At 50.0% G+C, this 19,707-nt stretch overlaps 2 protein-coding genes across 2 annotated transcripts; both read right to left on the bottom strand.

Annotated features, from left to right (window-relative positions):
• Positions 1-12,138: 12,138 nt before the first annotated feature.
• Positions 12,139-14,770, bottom strand: LOC120665146 (G-type lectin S-receptor-like serine/threonine-protein kinase At2g19130). The gene has a single exon (XM_039944606.1). It carries the CDS (start codon positions 14,685-14,687, stop codon positions 12,312-12,314), a length of 2,376 nt encoding a protein of 791 aa, XP_039800540.1. The 5' UTR covers positions 14,688-14,770; the 3' UTR covers positions 12,139-12,311.
• A 747-nt stretch (positions 14,771-15,517) lies between these two features.
• Positions 15,518-19,213, bottom strand: LOC120665147 (probable LRR receptor-like serine/threonine-protein kinase IRK). Its single transcript, XM_039944607.1, has 2 exons — positions 17,782-19,213; positions 15,518-17,252 (listed from the first exon to the last, which is right to left on the bottom strand). The coding sequence occupies exons 1-2, from the start codon at positions 19,143-19,145 to the stop codon at positions 15,782-15,784; spliced, it is 2,835 nt and encodes a 944-aa protein (XP_039800541.1). The 5' UTR covers positions 19,146-19,213; the 3' UTR covers positions 15,518-15,781.
• Between the last annotated feature and the right edge of the window lie 494 nt (positions 19,214-19,707).

Genomic DNA, 19,707 nt, shown 5'->3' on the forward strand with positions numbered 1-19,707 from the left:
CAGGAGATGACAAGTTTTCTAGCTGATCGTGTAAATAGGAAGATGCAGGCCAAGTTTTGTTTGTTCTTTTTGCCTGAAGTTTACGCACTATGTTTGTAGTAGTATCAGACAATTTGATCTCCTTGCTTGAAGAATGCTCTGTGTAGCAGGCTTATGAAACTTGTTGAAATAAATATTTTGGAACCGCAACTTTCTTCCGCATACTTAAATTTATTCCATGTATGTGACTTTGGTTCTTCATGTGATTTTTAGGAGTGTAGGACCGAGTCCTGCAAACAAGCTAGTGTTTCACCTTGCTTCAGTTTGTAGGCCTCTTGCTCTTATTCGCACCAAGATGGCTATTCATTTGAAACTTGCTCATCAACCTGTTGATCCGGGTTGTGCTGCCGTCTGCTAGAGCAAAAGGACAGCTTGTATGTGCATCCGGATGGTGTAGAACTTCTAGATGCAACAGTATCCGCCATTGTGAATGTTTTTGTTTTCTACCAGTATGTACAATTTCTGAGCAAATAGAACAAAATGATGCATTCATAAATTTGCCTAGAGTTCAGAGTGAAAATTGTTTGACCATCAGACTTTTCAATTCCTTGGAACCTACCAAATCGAGTTCATAATTGTGCCAACTCCAGAGAAATCAGATGCAAACAAAGTTTCACATCTCCCCATCATTATCATCTCACCACATCTGCACAAAGAAACTTCCCATGCCAACTCCAGATAAATCAGATGCAAACAGATTCAGAACATGCTGCCCAATCTACGACACACCTGAAATCACATCATATACTGCATCCCATGATTTTTTATGATCCATCCTACTGCAAAACATTCAGACATCATCCCAATGTACAGTAACCTGAAATCAAACATATCCATATCCTACATCCTAACCACCTGAATTCCACGTTCACATCACTCTTTGAGATTGCAAACAGAGGCTCCCTAGACCACTCACGTTTCAAATCTGTGCTAATCAATCAAACCATGAACTGAACACAACCTAGATTTCAACTTGAGTTAGCTCGCCGGAAAGAGAAAACTGACGAAAACTGAAGTGGGCAGCCCGAACAGGATCTAATCCGCCTCTGTGTCCAAATCCCAACCAAACAGATGAAGGGTGGCCTCAAACCACGACAGTAACTGGCAGAGTTTGGCGCCGATCGAGTCACCGCCGGCGTCCCTGCTGCTGCTGTTGCTCCCGTCGTCGTCGTCCTCCTTCTCCTCATCAAAGCAAGTGTTATCATCGGAACTGGTTGAATTGTTGCGCGCCTCGTACCAGAGCTCCCCGCCGACCACCTGTGCCTCGCCGGTGTCGCCGATGTAGACGTTGAAGACGCACGGAGGGGCGGTGGCAGGAAGCGGCGGTGGCGTGGTCGTGGAGGTGGACCGAGCCGACGCCGTCTCGGCGGCCGGCAGGGAGCTTCTCTGCGAGCGATGGCCGGAAGCCGAGGGCGCAGCCGAAGCCGCACGCTGCGGAGACGGCCCCACGCACTCGGAGGAGTCCCGCAGACGCGCCGAAGTCGGGAGCGGTGAGACGTGGAGACGGCAGCGCGAACTCGCACTCGGGAGGCGCGGGGACGGAGGACGTCTTCGATGGCGTGCTCTTGGGAGACAGGCCGGCTCGCTCGGAGAAGCCTGGTGCCGACGTCGCGGGAGATGACGCCGCGCGCTCGGGTAAGGGTGCTCATGGTGGTGGCGCCTGAAGAGGAGGAGAAGACGCCGCGCGGTCGGAGGGGTCCCACGCCGATGTCGGACACTCGCCCGGAAGCGCCGGTGGCCCCTCTGGACATCTCGCCGCGAGGAGTCCGCGGCGGAGGCGCGTGCTCCGATCATGGTTCCCCTAACCGTCGGTAACCGGTCCGGTTTGACCGGTTACCGGTCCGGACCGGTTCCGGTTTGATCCGGTATAAACCGGTCCAAATTCAAAATTTAAATTTGAATTCAAAAAAAATGAAAAATTCTCAAAAAATTCCTAAAAATATTTCAAGATGCGACAAATTTAATGGTGTCAAATTTTCTCAAAAATTCATTCATTTAGTATAGTTTGCGGGGATTTAAAGTTAAACAAAAAAAACGTGCATACAAAAGTATACAAATACAATGTAAAAGTAGTACAAAAGAGGGTTGGAGGGTTCATTTAGACTAAAATATGTTATACAAACATTTATTTAGTATACTTTGTGGGCATTTGAATTTAAACCAAAAAAGAAAAAAATTGAATTTGACTGGTTACCAGTCAAACCGGCCGGTAAACCGGTCTAACCGGCCGGTATACCGGTACGAACCGGTTGAACGGGGAAGTTTGAATTTAAATTTGAATTTGTCCGGTTCCGACCGGTAACCGGCCAAACCGGTCCGGTATACCGGAACCGGAGGCCGGCGGTTACCGGTTAGCGGTCGGTAAGTTGAACCCTGGCTCCGATCCCCACGGACGCGCGGGCACTGGGTCCGGGAAGGACCCGCCCGGCGTGCGGAGCGGAGCCAGTGCGGAGCGGTCGGCAGAGCCTCGTGCCGACGTCGGGGATGTGGTAGTGCACGTCGGTGCAGGAAGCCGATCCACCCGAAGAACGCTGGTCGGCGGTGAGGCGATGAACCAGCAGGTGGCAAGTACGGCGAAGAAAAGGAGGAGGCGAGGCATCGCCGCTGGTGTTTCGTGTGTACTCGAGGTGTGGCCGAAGCAATGGCGGTGCGCCGAGCTATATAGGCACGCGTGCGAGTGAGACCGATCCATGGGCTAATCCACCAGGGAAGAAGTAGAAAAAGCCCACGATAATGAGGCCCACCAAGCTTATTTTTCAATTTTTCAAATTCTTTTTTCTCCTCCTTTTTCACGTTCCAAATATAGTTTTGTCCTTGTGATTTAGAACTATACTGTGTTTCATTTTTTTTCAGAAGATTTACAACAGTGTGGTTCTTAAAAATCTACGATGACTAATTTAGAAGTTTTCAACAGTGAGTTTTTAAAGACTAAATGCAACAATTGTGTGGAAGTTAATACAACAACGTGGAATATATGATTAACAAAGCAGCGTGGAACACACAAAGAGCTGCGGTGCATAATAAAATCTATGACAACTATATTATGATAAATATATATTTTGTAGTGTGCAGGGGCGGGCCCAGAATTCGAGAGATGGGTATTCAAAATTTCAAAAGATGTAATTTGTTTTGACAAGCCAAATTTTATGAACTATAATGATAATTTTCAAACTTAAGATCAAATTTATCACTAGTCAACTCACTTTGCGCTCAGATTTTGATTTCACTCAGATCCGCTTCTGGTTGCTCGCTCACACTCCAAAGGGCACGGATTGCTGGAGCGGCGGGCTGTGCAGGCCCCGCCGCACTAGAGAAGGGGCAGTGCCATGCCCTGGCCGCGTGCGCCATGTCATGCACGCCCAAACCCTGCACCCCTGCCTAGCTGCGGCTAGCCTGGTCGCTGCCCGTGTCTCATGGCCTGCCCGGCTGCCAAGCCCGTGACGCCGTCCGCCCGGAGCCCCTACGGCCGTTCATCCTCACGACCGACGAGCCCCTACCTCTGTTTGGTCTCGTTGCGTCCTCGCCGCCGTGATCATCGATTCGAGGAGCTAGGGTCTTGCAGATGGGGATTGGGAATCGAGGGACCGAGAGGGTGCATGGACGCTTGGCCTGTCGGTCAAGCTAGCTCACTAGCTACTTGACCACTAATGGACCTCTGGGCCATCAAGTGAGGAGGGGTGTGATGTGGGCTGCTATGATTTTTCAGCACGAGTAGAAAACTAGAAGTTTGGAAGCTTATTATTTTGTGTAATATTCGTATTTTTGCTCTATATATATGATACACTACATATATAAAAATTTTTTACCACAAATAATGGGTATTCAATTGAATACCCTTGCTATAAGGTAGGCCCGCCCCTGGTAGTGTGTGTTAGAATATTTAATAGATGAGAGTGTGTGAATAGATAATTATAGTTATTAGTTATATGATTTATTTTTAAAATAACTCTAATTAGTCCGTGCGGAAGCATGGGTTGATAGGCTATAATTTCAGTTGTCTCTGAGGCGAGACTTTGTGATTAACGCATACTGGAGCTTAGCATGCGTGCATTCATTATTGCCTATTGGCGACATTGCCGAACACAAAGTATCCGGCCGGTGTGCTATTTCCATGAAACATAATTCCCGATACTGCAAGACATAATTGATCCTTCTCAAGTGGGAAATTTTGTATCACGGCAAGATACAAAATTTGTAAGAACAAAAAAGATGTGCATAACATGTTACGTGAGAGCATCGATGATATCAGTGCGCCTTTCCTCTTGGGTGAGTTTTATATGAATGAAAACTGAATCTCTGCTAAACGTACTGCATCCAACAGTAAACGTTAACACCAGCTCGCCTAGCTGAACCAATGACACGAACCATTAAAACTTGATGGCATACATTCAAGTGCCAGGTAGGGTAATATCTGTAACTCGTACATCACACTAAACCACAACACACTAACATTTCAACTGTCTGAACCTAACATTCCTGGTTTATCTTATCCTGTCGAAGCAGGAGCAGTTCTTCAGCAGCTTCTGTCATCTCCAGCGTCAGACATGCATCTTGCTGCAGGTTCAGACTTGGGCATCTCTGCTTCCGAGCCGGCCTCCATCTGCATGCATTATTACTTGCCTCTTTTCATTAATGAAATGAGCGATGTCACGAGCTTTTTGTTTGTTTGCTTTCCTCTTGAAAGGCCTTGGAACCGGACGCACGCTGTTAATAACAAGGAGGGAAATAGTTAGCAGTGAAGATAATTCCATTTTGCATGCGAACTTAACCCAGTTGAAATGGAAGCTAGCTAGCACATGCAGTAACAAACAGAAGAATGCACGCATGGTAGGACAAGATAAATAATTGAAATACGCACCCAGCGAGGTTAATTTGGCAATGGTTGGGGGCGTGGCGATTCCGGGGCGGGTGCAGCTTTCCTTTGAGCTCAGGGCACTCGAGGGCCTGATCCTTGAGCCTCTCCGCGGCTTTGTCCCAGACCTGCACCCAAGTTGTGGGTGGGCGCTGCGGCGTCAAGTCTTGTTGGAAGAGCAATTCGCAGAGCTCTGCCGAGCGGGAATACTTGGGATCGCGGGAGCGGATGAGCGAGAACAGGCCTTTGGGATGACTCCCAGGCTTCGCAACCTTGCTGAGCGCGCGGCACAAGTCGAGGCAGCACAGGAAAGTGCAGGCCTCAAGGGAGCGCAGGTGGCCATCAGGGGAGGGCTCGAAGAAGAAGGCGACGTAGGAGATGAGGTCGTCCCAGCGCGAGTTCCTGGCCAGGTCCTGCAGGTGCGAGACGTCGAAGAACACCGCCGTCTCCCTCTCCAGCTCGTGGGCGGCGCCTTCCAGGTGGTAGCGTTTCAGGTAGGAGAGGATGCGGCGGGCGCACATCCTCTTGCCGAACCCGACGGAGGTGTCCCAAGACAGCATGGTGGCCGGCGCGGGACTGGTGGATCGGAGGTCTGCTCTGGTCTTTAATTTCCCCGGCGGCCTGCAGGAACACTCGATCGCGCAGGTAGCTATCTAGTCGATCCGATCGATGGAAATTATTCTACGACGGAGCTGATGATGCATGAGCCCCCCTTCCCCCTCCTCGATTTCTCTATATACTACTCCCCGCGTGGCAGGGCCCGATCGAGCAACCTGCAGAACCCTCCTCCGACTCGGAAGTCGGAACGGATCGGATCCCTTAATTTGTTTTCTTGGTCCGCTTCGATCAATTCCGACGCCCGCTGCTTTTTGATTCCGAATCGAATCGGTGAAGGGCGCGGGCGCAGGGCAGAACGGCATTGGCAGGCACCTTCTTCCTCTAGGTGATTGCGTATCCGACCGCACCGTGTGGCAGGAAAAGCAGCGGCCTCGCTTCTCTGCGACTGGCACTCATCAGCTCAACCTTGGAGCCCAAATTATCCATAAGCAAGCTTCGTTCCTAGCTAACAATAAATGGTAATTATGATTTTATTTTTATAAAAAAATTTACTTTTCCCTCTTTGAATTGTTAGCCTAAGGAAGGAAAACACGCAATTGATGCAATGCATTAGTGAACTGCAACAGAGATTACAAGCATACACACCAACAAGTTAACAAGATCGATGAGGAACCACATGCAGAAAGCCAGAAATTAAAGTGTAGGCATGACTGATGATGAAGTGCAAACATTTAGGAAAGAAATATTGAAGACGCTATGATGCTCGATCACAAATCATGCAGTGAAGTTGCAGATTCAAAGGATTCCACAAAAAGAAAAGGAAAAAGGTTGCAGATTCACAGGTCCTATTCACCATTTGGCCGTAGCATGCGAAAATTACAGCTGGCAGAGCATGCAAGAACTTACTAACACCGATCGATTGACCCATGTTAATTGGCTCCTAGTTCTAGAATCCTATACTAGTACTATATGGTAAGTATCAGTGATGGAGTTACGGGCGCGCACTGACGATGCTAAGTAGTAGTACCAGTCCGATCGATCCGTCCACAACATACATGTTACTTCTCGGGTATTTCATCCAAGCGCTTGAGGGTGCAGGGCAGAACGGCGGGGCAGCCACGGATACCTTTGAGGTGCCTGCGTATCACGCCGATGCTACCTCGAAACACCTTATGGCAGGAGAAGCAGCGGAAGGCTTTGCCGTTGAGGTTCTCGGCCAACTGCCAGAGCGGGCTCGTCGGTCCTCTGCCATGGCCACGCCGCTCAACCTGGGGCCTGATCCATCGAGATGATGCATCATGCATGCAAAAGCAAAACGTACGTCGTACGCATATGATCAGATCAGAATCCATGCATGCATTTTATACGCATCATCATATCCCACTCCCACCACATAATTATATTACCTGAGCCGGGGAAAGTACAGGAACATGTAGTCCTTGATCTCCATGACTGCCTTTTGAGCTTCGCTCTCGCCCGGATTGCTGCTGATCAAATATGACGGATTAGTCAATATATATGTGTATATTGATTCATGTCATATATATCAACAATCAGAGAGTGAGAGCTGAGACTATATATATTTAATTTTTAGGACAACTTAACGTATCAAATATATATAATAATGCATGCATGCAAGTTAGTATTCTATCTAGCTCATCATAATAAAACGATCGAATTGAGTGAACTAACGCACAGTGCAGAAGGTTGCTGATGGCCATCACTAATGATCTGTTCCAGTTCAGTGAATCGGCTCTGGAGCCACCGGCGATCTTGTGGAACAGCGTCCCAGAGCGGCTTGACGTGCTCTTCGAAGTGGCGACGTGCAGCGACACGGCCGCTGCCGTCCTTCCCAGCAGCAATCAGCTCCAGAACGTGTTGTCGGTGAGGCGAGAGGAAGAGCTCGGCATGCACCTTGACAAGGCCGTCCGGCAGCAGTGTGCCATCATCGGCATATGCACATTCAGGAACAGGCACCAAGACGGAGTCATTGGCATGATACTCCACGCAGTCCTTGAGATACTTAGCCAGAGTCATCCATTTCCCTGCATCTTCCAGTTGCACCAACCGATCCACCTTCTGCGGTTCAAACAACGCCAGGACGGCCTCCAGCTCCGCCACAAGCTCTGCCTCCTCCGCGTCCAGCTGCTCCTCCATGGTCACTGACATGCTGCCATGCATGCGCATCATCAGTATTATATTGCTTGATTCATCAATTGCGAAAGCCGGTTAATTCAAATAACTCCTCCTGGAGTAATTATTAACTGCTGAAATAGTGCTACTTACCCGCCAGGGGAAGAGGATTCCTTCTCAGCAGAGACCAATGGATCAGAAGCTGCAGCTGCCGGCATCCTATATGCATGGTTGCTAGTCAGGAAATGGATCAATAGACTACTATAGTACTATTGTACTATATGCTTTCATCATCTCACATACATGCATGCATGATATACTGTTGTAGAGAAGGGATTATTTATCTGCAAGAAATTTAAATAAGCAGTAGCTAGTTAGATACTCCTCAATCCTCATTACTGTATGTATACTCCATGTGTGGACTCCAGCAGGCAGATGATGAGAGGACTATGCATGTACGACGACGCTTAATAACCAACCATTATATAAACCAACATAAAAACTTACGTGGTGATCTCGGCTTCCAAACTTGCCATTATCTCCGCCAGCCTGCCGGGATAGGTCATGCTCAACCTGCATCATCATGTCCAGGACAGGACATACAGCCATCAACACACACACACACACACACACACACACACACACACAAAATGAAACTCCATCGATCGGCTCGTTGTGCTGAATCAAGCAGGCAATAAGATCAGGACGCAGCTAACAACTCACACTTCGTCATTGTCGTCGTCACCGAACAGGTGATGTTTCGCATACCGCTTCATTATTTTGACGCACGCCTTGACACTTAACTGAGAATGCTCCAGCCCATGCAAGGTGCTTGGTGCCGCTGTTGACGGCGGTTCTCTGTTCAGTTCACCGGTGCCACTTAGTTACATGCATATCGAGATGTATATATATAATATCACAACTAGTTCATATATAAGACTACTTTTTTTAGGGATATATAAGACTACATTGTTGTTTGCAGACAACTAAACCAACCAAATTACGGCACTTTATTTATTAGATGGATGCAGTATGCATGTTTAATTATGTCATGCAGCTAGCTACATACCGGATCTGATGGCTCGTTTAGTCATCCATCAGTGCAGACAAATTAATAATCACCATTCTAATTACTGATGACCGAAACCAGTTAGTTGATGATGATTAGTCGATATATATGAATAATAGGTTGTAGAAAAACAGAGGAGTATGCATGATAGTACTCGATCAGTCAATCTTATATGGAGTAGTAGTCGTGTAAACCATTAAACCATCCAACGTACATGATCTTGTCAGTTTCCGTTGTTTCCAAACGCTTCGCCATTTGGTCCACCGCCTCAGGGGTTACGTTCGTCCTGCATCATATCATATATCCACCAGGAAGGCAGGAGTGCATTATATATGTTGATCCTTCATCTAATAATATATTCCAGTAATATATAATATATGTGCTAGCTCTCGATCGCTTCGCAGTTCAGTAGCGTCGCATGCATCAGTACATGCATCAATGTATGTATGTGTCAGCAATGCAAGTAGTAGTGCACATATGGAATACATAAGTAAAGAGTACATGTATGTTTGCGGGCCAGACAAATAAACCAAGCAAATTACTCTAGTTAATTATCATATCATGCAGGTAGCGGTTACCGTATATGAAGCTACAATGAATCAGATGAATAATCACGCTGATGGATGGAAGCCAGTTAGTCCGATATGCACAATTGGCTGAAGAAAGACACAAATTAAAGCAGCAGGATGGGTTAGACTGGAACGCGCACGAGATTACTAGAGGCACAATAGCTTGGTCCGTTCCGGCCAGTAATAAACAACGTAATTGAACTATGTATCTGTCGCACACATGCATGCGTATATAACTAGATGGAAAGCAAGCAAGCGCGCTGGATGGATGGAACGATCCTCGACCGATGACCAGCCGCAAAGCAATGGAACAAGTAACACAATTAACTACACCGTACCATGGTCGTTCGATTCGATCTAGTATATTCTAGCGCCACCACTAGTAACTAGTTCATACTACATGGCATGCTGTGTTGTACCCCAATCCGATCCGATGGATTCGCCGCACTTCACTGCACTGCATCGATTCAGTGATATGGGCATGCCGCTATGATCGATGGAGATGGATTCAGCAGGCGGGCGGATTTAGGTGAGAGACGCATGCTACGCAGCAGCCGGACCCAAAACCCCCCAAATCAAATCCCCAATGCAGACACGATCAGCATGCAGCGGAAGCAACCAGAAAGCAGAGGATGGGAGGAAATGCAAGCGGACCGGAGCCATCAGAAGCAGAGCAATCAAGCAAAAGCCACGCGAGCAGAGCAGGCGGTTTGGCCGGGAGATGCATGTTATGCAGAAGCAGAAGCAGCAGCAGCAGGACCCAACCCAACCCCGAAATCAAATCCCCAATGCAGCAACAACCAGCAGGCAGCGGAAGCAACCAGAGAGCGGAGCGGAGCAGAGGATGGGAGGAAATGCAAGCGAAGCAGAGCCATCGGAAGCACAGCAATCAAGCAAAAGCACGCGAGCAGAGCAGTCGCGATGGGATGGGCGCACGCACCGCACGTCGTCGTCATCGGGGGGAGGAGGACCCGCCGCCGTGGGGTTGTTGGTGGAGCGGGAGCCCCCAGGTGCTGCCGAGATGGGGGCGGGGGCGGGGGTGGGGCCGGCCGAGGACGACGCGTCGCTGTCGCCGGCCATGGCGACGCGGCGAGGCGACGAGCGTTGCTGCCCCTGCCTTTTTTGAAAAAGTTTTGTTGTGGACGAACAACTGAGACGAGACGAAAGCGAGACCCCTTTCCTTTCCGGTGGATTAATATTTATTCTGTTATATAAATTGCGTTGGCGAGGCCTGTTATATAAATTGCGTTGGCGAGGCGAGGATCGATCTGCGTGGAGGACATCAGGATGCCGTGGAGAAGTTTACCGCCTTTCCCCTGCTCTGATGTCTGCCAGCGTGAATTGTCCCGCCCCTCCGCGCTGCCGTGTATTTTCGCATGGTTTTTCAATCAATTCGAAAACACACTTATACTGTTATACATGCAAATATGCTTTCTATTGGCTCTCGCGTGTGGCCCATCCCAAACAATTTGGGCCTCAACTATAGTTGGCCAAACGGGCCGCACGGCACGGGGACGAACACGGTGGAGCACGGCACAGCGGGGCACGGCGACACTGTTGTACCGTGCCATGTAGTGCCGCCGTGCCGAGGCCGTGCCCTGGGTACGGCACTAAGGGGGCTTCACCGTGCCGTGCCGTGCCGTGCCGCGGTGACGCACCATGCCCATGCCTGCTCGACGCGGTCGCGATTGAGAAAGGAGGAGAGCTCGAGGTCGAGGAAGCCGGCAAGCCGCTGGCCGCGCGAGCGCCACCGCGGACCAGGCCGCTCGAGCGCCGCCGACCGCCGCGGGCGCCGTCGGAGCGGCTGAGTTGAGTGTGGTGCGGCGCCGGCGGGAGGGAGCCTAGGAGATGAGCCTGTGAGGGCGCCAGCGTGAGGGAGTCTGAGGAGTCGGGAGGGAGCCTGGGAGATGATTTTATTAGTAGGGTTTCGATCCAACGACTATAAATCATCCAAAGATATTCAACGGTAGTAAATTATTGAGCCGCATCGTGCCGGCCCATTAACCGGGCCGTGCCCGTGCTAGTGCCGCGGGCCGCTTCGCCGGCCCAAGCACGGCCCGGCGCCTGGCACGGGCATAGCACGGGCTCGAATGGCCACGGGTCGGGCCGTTCTCGAGCCGTGCCCGTGCCGGCCCAGCGGACTCGGCCCAGTTGGCCAACTGTAGTCTCAACTTGTCAACCAAATTCCTATTAGTGGGTATCTCTCGTGCGCTTTGTAGTTGCTCCATAGTCTGCCGATGATAAAAGTAGCGCGCACGACGGAATCGAATTCGTTGCCGAAGCACGCGCGTGAATAAAGACCAATCACGGAGGGAGAGCTCTTCCGCGACCCGCTGACGGCGGCGCTTGGAGACGAGCCGGATCGTGATTCCCCCGTGGCGAGTCGCCAGATGCGGACGGCGATCTTCTGGCGGATGGGGATGGCGACGCGGAGCGCGGTGTCCTCCTTGGTGATGGCGGCGCCCACCAGTCGCTCGATCTATCCCTCGACCACTCTAGTGTAAGTTTTATTTCGTATTACTTGGCTCCACTGAAACAAATTGTTGCGATTCCATTGAATCAAATTGTTGTAGTTAGAACCAATTAGTATCAATTAGATAGCTAAGGCTTTGCATGCCGGCAACAATTTCATGTGGTTTGCTCTGCCTGACCGAGTAGAGTAGCGAGTTTTTTTTTCTATTGCAATATGCCATCAATTTCGCTGATTTTTTCTTTTGTTCATAATAGACAATCACGGCAATTCATAACCTATTAAAGATATGGTCCCTTGCTTCCCATTTCTGTTGGCCTTTGTTTGGAAATTATGGCTACAATTACCATAGTGAAATACTGCCTCCTCACTGTACGAACTTCGAATCATCCATGTCACAATAATTGAAGTATAAACCCCCAAACTTGCACTTTGGTGTTTTCTTGGTGAGTCTTGTTCTCCATAATATATCACATAAAGGTTCAGAAGCTTTGCATTGAGTACAAGCTTATTTTAAAGCAGATACAGTTAGCCCTTCGCCTTCATAAAGGCTATGGGCATATCTAAACAAAAACAAGCACAAGGAAGAAAAGAGAGAGAAAAAAGCATGAATGGGTATATCTACGGTGAAATTCCTACAGTAGCTTGAAGTCGTCTTGGCATTGGCGGCATGTCAATTTCTAATAAACCCTCGAGAATTTGTACTACTACACCCATTGTTGGCCGATTCGATTCATTGTCCTGAATACACCAGCAAGCCACCTTGCAGACTCTTTGACAATCCAACAAACTCCCAACATCTCCGACGGCAATTTTACTTGCAACCTCCACTGGGAAATATTCAACTTCATCACTAGTATTTCCATTACATGATGAGTTCCTCTTTCCTGATATCATTTCAATCAACATCATCCCGTAGCTGTAGACATCCACCTTTGTTGTAATGGCAACTCCGCTGATCCATTCAGGTGCAAGATACCCTATGGTTCCTCTCAAAGTAGTCAGAACTTTGCTAAAATCCCTTCCTAAAAACTTTGCCATCCCAAAGTCTGCAATTTTAGGTATGAATGATGCATCAAGAAGTATATTCTCTGGCTTAATATCACAGTGTATGATGCAATCCCTGCAGCTCTCGTGCAAGTATGCCAAACCTCTTGCTACTCCAAGAGCTATCTGGTAACGGGTACTCCAATTTAGGACCATGGAATGGCTACAAAAAAGGTGTGCATCAAGAGAGCGATTTGGCATATGTTCATATACAAGCAACCTCCTATCACTTTCACTGCAGAAGCCAATTAGCTTAACCAAATTGATATGCTGGATGATTCCAATGGAACTCACTTCAGCCCTAAATTGCTTCTCTCCTTGGCGTACACCATCAAGTCTCTTTACTGCAATAGCTGTCGAGTCAGTTAAGAAGCCTTTGAACACAGACCCAAAACCTCCACCTCCTATTCTCTCTGAGAAATTTTTAGTTGCTTTTTGAAGATCCATGTATCTAAAAGCAACAATTCCATTTCCACCTTGAGCATCATCGGGTATGCTAAAAGATTGTTTCATCTTATTTCTCCACATCAGTAGAGACCATGAGAAAAAAGCTGCTATTACAGCCAAACCTACGAGACTTGCAGCAGTAACAACCCCAATGATCATTCCCTTTCTCTTCATATTTCTCCAGCTTTCTGCATCTTTGGCAGCGATGCGAAGGTACAGGATTTCCCCATCACTGGTTGTTCCATCAGTGTAGCATCTGGTGTTTAGCAAGTCCTTATACCATAGGGAGCACCTATTGCCACTAGAATAGGAATATGCAGTGCATAAGCAATTATTCAGGCATGCTTGTGCGCATTGGTCTGCACTGCCAATTGATGCAATAACGTTGGCTTCTGCAGGCAATGAAACTCCAGGCAAGGAGTAGAACTTATCTGTTGTTGCAGTTATGCTTTTGTTCATGGTACTGCAATCTAATGGCGTATTCCTTATGCATCCACCGGCTCGGTCTCTTTGCTCCCATTCCTTAGGCGATCTTACTGAGAATCCCGTCATGCAGTCACAGGGTGGCAGTGTGTTGCTGTAGCATATAGTGAATGGCCCACAAGTAGCATATACATCACACTCATCTTGAGGTTGGACGAAGATTAGTTTCAATTCTTGCGCGTCCTCAACCGAGACGAGCAGCTTGTACTGGCCAGATATGTCCAAAAGGCTAACAGCAATCATATTTTCATCTAACACTTTGTATTGGAAGTACTCCTCTTTGTCGTCGTTGATAAACTTCTCCTCAAACAGATGTTTTCCTGATAATTCTGGCACTAAGTTGAAGTCTTGCTCATTCCATAGCAACCTAGACCAATACATAATGGATGTGTTGCACAGTTTGAACACAAATTGGGCAGCACCGGAAGGGTCTAGTTCTAGGCAATAGCGCCCACTAGATGGGTCTATCAAGCTCCTCTTCGAAACAAGTTGGCGGTTTAAACCGGTGATCTTGTCTAGTCCAAGCTTCGCACCAGCGGCCAAGATGTCAGTAGGGTAATCAAAGCTCTGCCATAAGACAGTGGAGGAGTTGGATGCGTCCCTTAAGACGAGGTTCCCATTGTCCAGGAGCACGGGCGTAGTGTTCTTGGCCGTGATACCAGCACGGGTCGACCAAACCATCGATTTGGTGGCCTCGTTGAAGACGGCAAGGTTGCCGTCTTGGGAGATTGCGAGCTTTGACATTCTGTGAGGGCCTACAACTGGGCTCTCCCTATTTCCTACCCATATCGGAGTTAACTGCGAAACCTTGTTGAACCATATGCCTAGGTACCAGCGCTTGGAAGAGGGCATGCTGCCCGGCGGGTTGAAGAAGCCGAGCGCGTACCTGCCGTTGCTTGAGACGAGCTTGGCATCGCCGACGAGCACCTCACCGGCTGAAATGGAATCCGTTGTTGCAGAGTATACAGGAGCATGCAGAGCTTGAAAGAGATACATGAGGAGAACGAAGGCAAGAGGCATGGCTGATGAAGAGAACGCAGGGAATTCTGGTTTGATGCTGGCTGATGCTTAGGAGTTAGAGCAATCGAACCTAACATTGGAGAATGGAGATGGAGGGAACTAGTTTTTTCCCATATATTGCACCACTAGTAATAGTAGCATAATAACGGTCAGTCCACGGCGAGGGCGACGTTATGACTTGCTGCCGAGATCGAGCTGGGTCACTTGATTGATTTGATGACCTATATATATATATATATATATATTCAGCGTTGAACCCTGTTTTGTATACATCGTCGATACTTACCTTTTTTATTTTTTGAAAGATGATCTTCCTTGCCCGTCGTAGTGACATCTTTCATTTTTCTTTCTTTTTACAGTGCGGCCAAGGGGGGGGGGGGGGGTGTAACGGTGAGGAGTAAAGCTTGGGTTGACTCAACCTGGCACTGGGAAACCGGAGGACCGAACCTGGCCCAACTCAATCTATGCCAGGTCGCGTATTCGGCACGGCCCGCTTCTGCACGGAGCACGACGAGCAATCGAAGGCCGGGTCCGTTGCCTGTTCGCTCCTGGGCTCCCTGGATGCTTACAGGGCGTATATGCCAGGGAATGCGGAGCAGGCTAATATGGCATGGCGGGCTGGCGGCACTTCTGCTTCAGCAGACCGAGACCGCTGCTGCTGGGCAAGGGCAACAGTGGTGACTGAGCTGGGCCCTGAGGCCCGGCTCGTAAGGAACGTCAACTGTCCATAACGAGCATATACTGAATCACACATAAATCATACGATCACCAGGGTGAGATGTAAAGCCAGGGCGTGGGCAAAATTTTCTCCAGAAAGGACTAATTTAGTATAGCCAGCCAATAACAGTATTAACCGAACTGATCCACCACGAACTTCTTTTGCCTACAATTTGAAGCAACAATCGCATGGCCCACGAGTTGTTGTGCGCAAAGGGGGCCAATAATTTAAGTCTGAAGAGACGCAGCAGCTTTACATCCCTAAATATTGCAGACAAGCTAAGCCGACTAGCCAACTCCTAACTTACTTTCCCATCATGTATCTACCCAAAAAACGAATGAAAAAGGAGAAAAGGAGAGAGTCTAGTAAATAGGTCTCAGACCAGATCATCCTCTGGGGTACCCTGCGGACTCCTAACCATCTCAAGCATGCTGACCACCTCAGCCATGTCCGGCCGTTGGGAAGGCACCTGCGACGTGCAAACCAGCCCCAGTTTGATGATCAGCGTGGCGTCGTCCATCGAGAAGTCACCTGATAGCAGCGGATCCATGCAGTCCTCCAGCCTGTCTTCTTCGACCGCGCCTCTGACCAGATCAGAAAGCACAACGATGTCGTCTTCCAAGTACTCGACGGGCCGCCTGCCTGTCAGAATCTCAAGGATCAGCACTCCAAAGCTGTAGACATCGCACTTCTCTGTGACCTTGACCGTTCTGCAGGTGAACTCTGGTGCCATGTACCCCAGCGCGCTCTGGATCTTGCTGCTCAGCACGTAGCGGTCCAGCATGGGAAGCAGGTTCACAAGACCATAGTCCCCAACCCTCGGCTCACCATTTGTGTCTAGCAGGACATTACTGGACTTCAGGTTGAAGTGGATTATACCATGGCGGTGCAAGTAAACAAGTGCGCGGGCCACACCGATGATTATGTCAAACCTCTCCATCCATGAAAGCGAGCTCTCTTCTGAGCACTCGTGCAGGTGCTGTTGCAAGCTCCCAGCAGGCATGAACTCATATATAAGGAGTTGCAGTGAGGAAGTCCAGTAGAATCCTTTCAGGGCTACAATGTTATGGTGGCGCACCTTGCCTAGAAGCTTGACATGCTGCTTGAAGTCGTCCTCTGACTTGACCAAACTTGAAACTGTCAGTTTCTTGATGGCCACTGGCTGGCCATCTCTGAGCACTGCCTTATAAACAGTACCAAAGCCTCCACGCCCAAGCTCACAATCCTTATTCAGCAACGCATGCCCATCGGCGCTGAAATCTGAGCTGCCTCTGCCAAACATGACAAGCTTGCCAGACTTTGCTTCATTTTCTGGAGATTCGGCTGACTGGCTATGGTAATCATCCGACAATGCAGTGGGAAGTGCAGAGCGGGGAGCTGTTGCCCGGGCACGGAGGTTGAGCACTGTGATGGCGACCACACCGATGACAATGATTGCTCCGCCCACAATGGCGATGAGTGTGGAAATGCTCAATATCATTTTCTTTTGGTGCTGGTTACTCAGGTAACTTGGCGCAGCATCCGACAAGGGGTCTGATGAGGAGTTAGGGTTGAAAACAATTGGCTTTGGCATTACACCATTACAGGAACTGTTCTTCTGTGAGCTGCAAAGGCCGGCATTGTCGGAGATGAAAGAATAAGGGATGCTGTCAAAAAAGCGGCTGATAGGGAGGGTCCCTGATAGCAAATTGTGAGAGACATTGAAGACACGAAGGCTGGTGAGGTCAGAGAGTTCTGTCGGCAAGGTCCCATTCAGCATGTTCTCTGAGAGATCAACTGTTTGAAGACTAGTCAGGTTGCCCATGGATATAGGAATTGGCCCTGTAAGTTTGTTGTGAGATAGATCCCTGCAAAGCAAAAAATAGAAAAATGAATTACATGCCCATCACCTGAATTAGTGCCTAGTAATTCAAAGATGCGGTGCAGCATGTTTTACCTTGTTTGATGTAATACTCCCTCCATTTTTAAATATATGATGTTTTGGACAAGCCAATTGCTTGAGTTTTTTAACTAATTAACTTGTCCTAATCATCATATATTTAAAAACAGAGTACAATTTTTTAATCAGCAACAAAATTCGTGAGGAATTTGACTTGTGTTTTTTAGTGTATCCAAGAAAACCACGGACCAAGACAGTGGGATACAAGCAAAGCAGCAAGACAAAGATGTCACCCATGTTTTCAGTTTAGTGCTTCCAGACAGCAAGTAAGACATACCTATCGCTTTCTAAATGGTATCTACAACCTAGGAAGCAGAGAATCAGCAAAAATTAACACGAGAACAAACAAAAGGAAGCTAGTAGTCATCTAGTCAAGCACTAAACATGTCTGCACAAGCACTAGCAACAGGGTAATGTCGGTGAAAAAGTTCACTTACAAAGCTACCAGGGAATTGCATGTGCCGATCTGCACCGGAATGCCTCCAGTAAGAGAATTCCTCCCCATCAGCAGCTTCAGGAGCACCACCGCACCTCCAATCTCCGGTGGTACAGCCCCATCCAACTTGTTCGCACTCACATCCAACACCTCAAGCAGCAACATCCGGCCAATGCTTGCAGGAAGGTGCCCCGACATGGAATTTGAGGACACGTTCAGGTACTGCAATCTTGCAAAGGTGGAAATCTCAGGTGGGATCGAACCGGTGAACCCATTGCTTGACAGGTCCAGTGCTGCCAGGGTGGCAGCAGCATCACTGGGAACCTTGATCCACCCTGACAGTGCATTGCCGGCGAACGAGACGCGCTGCAGTGCCAGCCCGAACACCCACCACGAGAGCTCCCCGGTGAGTTTGTTCCGGCTGAGATCAACCTCGACCAGGTTCTTGCAACCCGAAATGGCGTCCGGGATGTCGCCAACGAAGCGGTTGCCAGACAAATCCAACCTCTCCAGCGCCGCCATCTCCCCAATCCACACCGGGAGCTCCCCTGATAGAGCATTGCCACCGGCGCCGAGAGAACTCAGCCCGGACAGCCCACGCAGTGACTCCGGCAGCCCGCCGGTGAGCGAGTTGTGCCCGAAGTCAAGCGACTTAAGCAGTCCGGCCTCGCCGACGTCCGCCGGTATCTCCCCTTCGAGGAGGTTGCGGCTGAGGTCCACCACCCGCAGCGAGCTGCTCCGCGGGAACCCGCCGGGCACGCTCCCGGAGAGCAGATTCCCGGAGAGGTCCACCGACCTGAGCGACGGCAGCGACCAGATGCCGTCGGGGATGGGGCCTGTGAGTTGGTTGCGGGAGAGGTTAAGCGACACGAGCGCCTCGCAGGACGCGAGCGAGGCGGGGATGCCACCCGAGATCGCGTTCCCCGAGAGGTCGAGCGCGCGGAGGCGCGGGGGCAGCGCGTCGGGGAGCGGGCCGGAGAGGCGGTTCCCCGGGAGCGCGAGCGAGAGGAGCGCGTCGAGGCGGAGCAGCGCGGACCGGGGGAGGCGACCGGCGAGCGACGCCGCGGGGAGCTCGAGCGCGGCAACGCGGCCCGTGCGCGGGTCGCAGGAGACCCCCGGCCAGGTGCAGGCGCGGTCGGCGTCCTCGGACCAGGGCCCGAGGCGGCCCGCCGGGTCGGAGAGGCCCGACTTGAGGACGACCAGCGCGAGCACGTCGTCGCTCACGGTGGCGGCCGCGGCCGCCCCGGCCGCCGCGGCGAGGAGGACCAGGACGGGGAGGAGGCGGTGGCGGGAGGCGACCGCCATTGCCGCGGCGTTGGAGGGGGAGGGGGAGGGGGAGGGGGAGGAGGTGGGCGGCGGGATCATGGAAGGCGTGGTTCGTCCATCGATTGGACTGGAGCGGCGGTTCGCGGCGCAGATGCTGTTGTCTGCTGTCCTTGCTGCTTGGAGTGGGAAACCGCTGCAATTAATGCTCCCCTGGCCGTGAGGCGGGGGCCGCCGCTTCGCTCGAGGTTGTTTCACAGCTCACACACAAGAGAAAGATAAGGAGTGTTTTCTTCCGAACAAAAGGATATACACGAATATTTCAAAACAAAAGGATACGGGATTATTTCCCTGGCAAGTAGACGATGTTAGCATTTCAAAATGAAATCTAATGGGGTGACAGCACTGGTTCATCCCAGATTCTAAATATGCCACGTGTGCATCCGAAACAACGGGGCATGCCACTTGGCATCATGGTGGCGAATATCTGCAAAAAAAAAATCGCTAATTTTTTATTTTTTCACATTTATTCCTTAATGCCTCTCCAATCTCTCACCAGCTCATCCGCCGGAGCTGGCTGCCGCCGCGTCGCTCCTCCCTATCCCTAGGTGCGGCGGCCAGCAGGCAGCGCGGCAGCGTGCTTGGCGAGAGGCCCGTGCGCCGC

This window comes from Panicum virgatum, chromosome 3N (assembly GCF_016808335.1).
Source record: "Panicum virgatum strain AP13 chromosome 3N, P.virgatum_v5, whole genome shotgun sequence".
Taxonomy (NCBI): domain Eukaryota; kingdom Viridiplantae; phylum Streptophyta; class Magnoliopsida; order Poales; family Poaceae; genus Panicum; species Panicum virgatum.

Excerpts from the sequence above, each read along its gene's own strand:
- LOC120665147 (XM_039944607.1), bottom strand. The coding sequence starts at position 19,145 with ATGATCCCGCCGCCCACCTCCTCCCCCTCCCCCTCCCCCTCCCCCTCC. Across the intron at positions 17,253-17,781 it reads TGCAATTCCCTGGTAGCTTT|GGATCTATCTCACAACAAAC; the intron begins GTAAGTGAACTT and ends TTTGCTTTGCAG.
- LOC120665146 (XM_039944606.1), bottom strand. The coding sequence starts at position 14,687 with ATGCCTCTTGCCTTCGTTCTCCTCATGTATCTCTTTCAAGCTCTGCAT.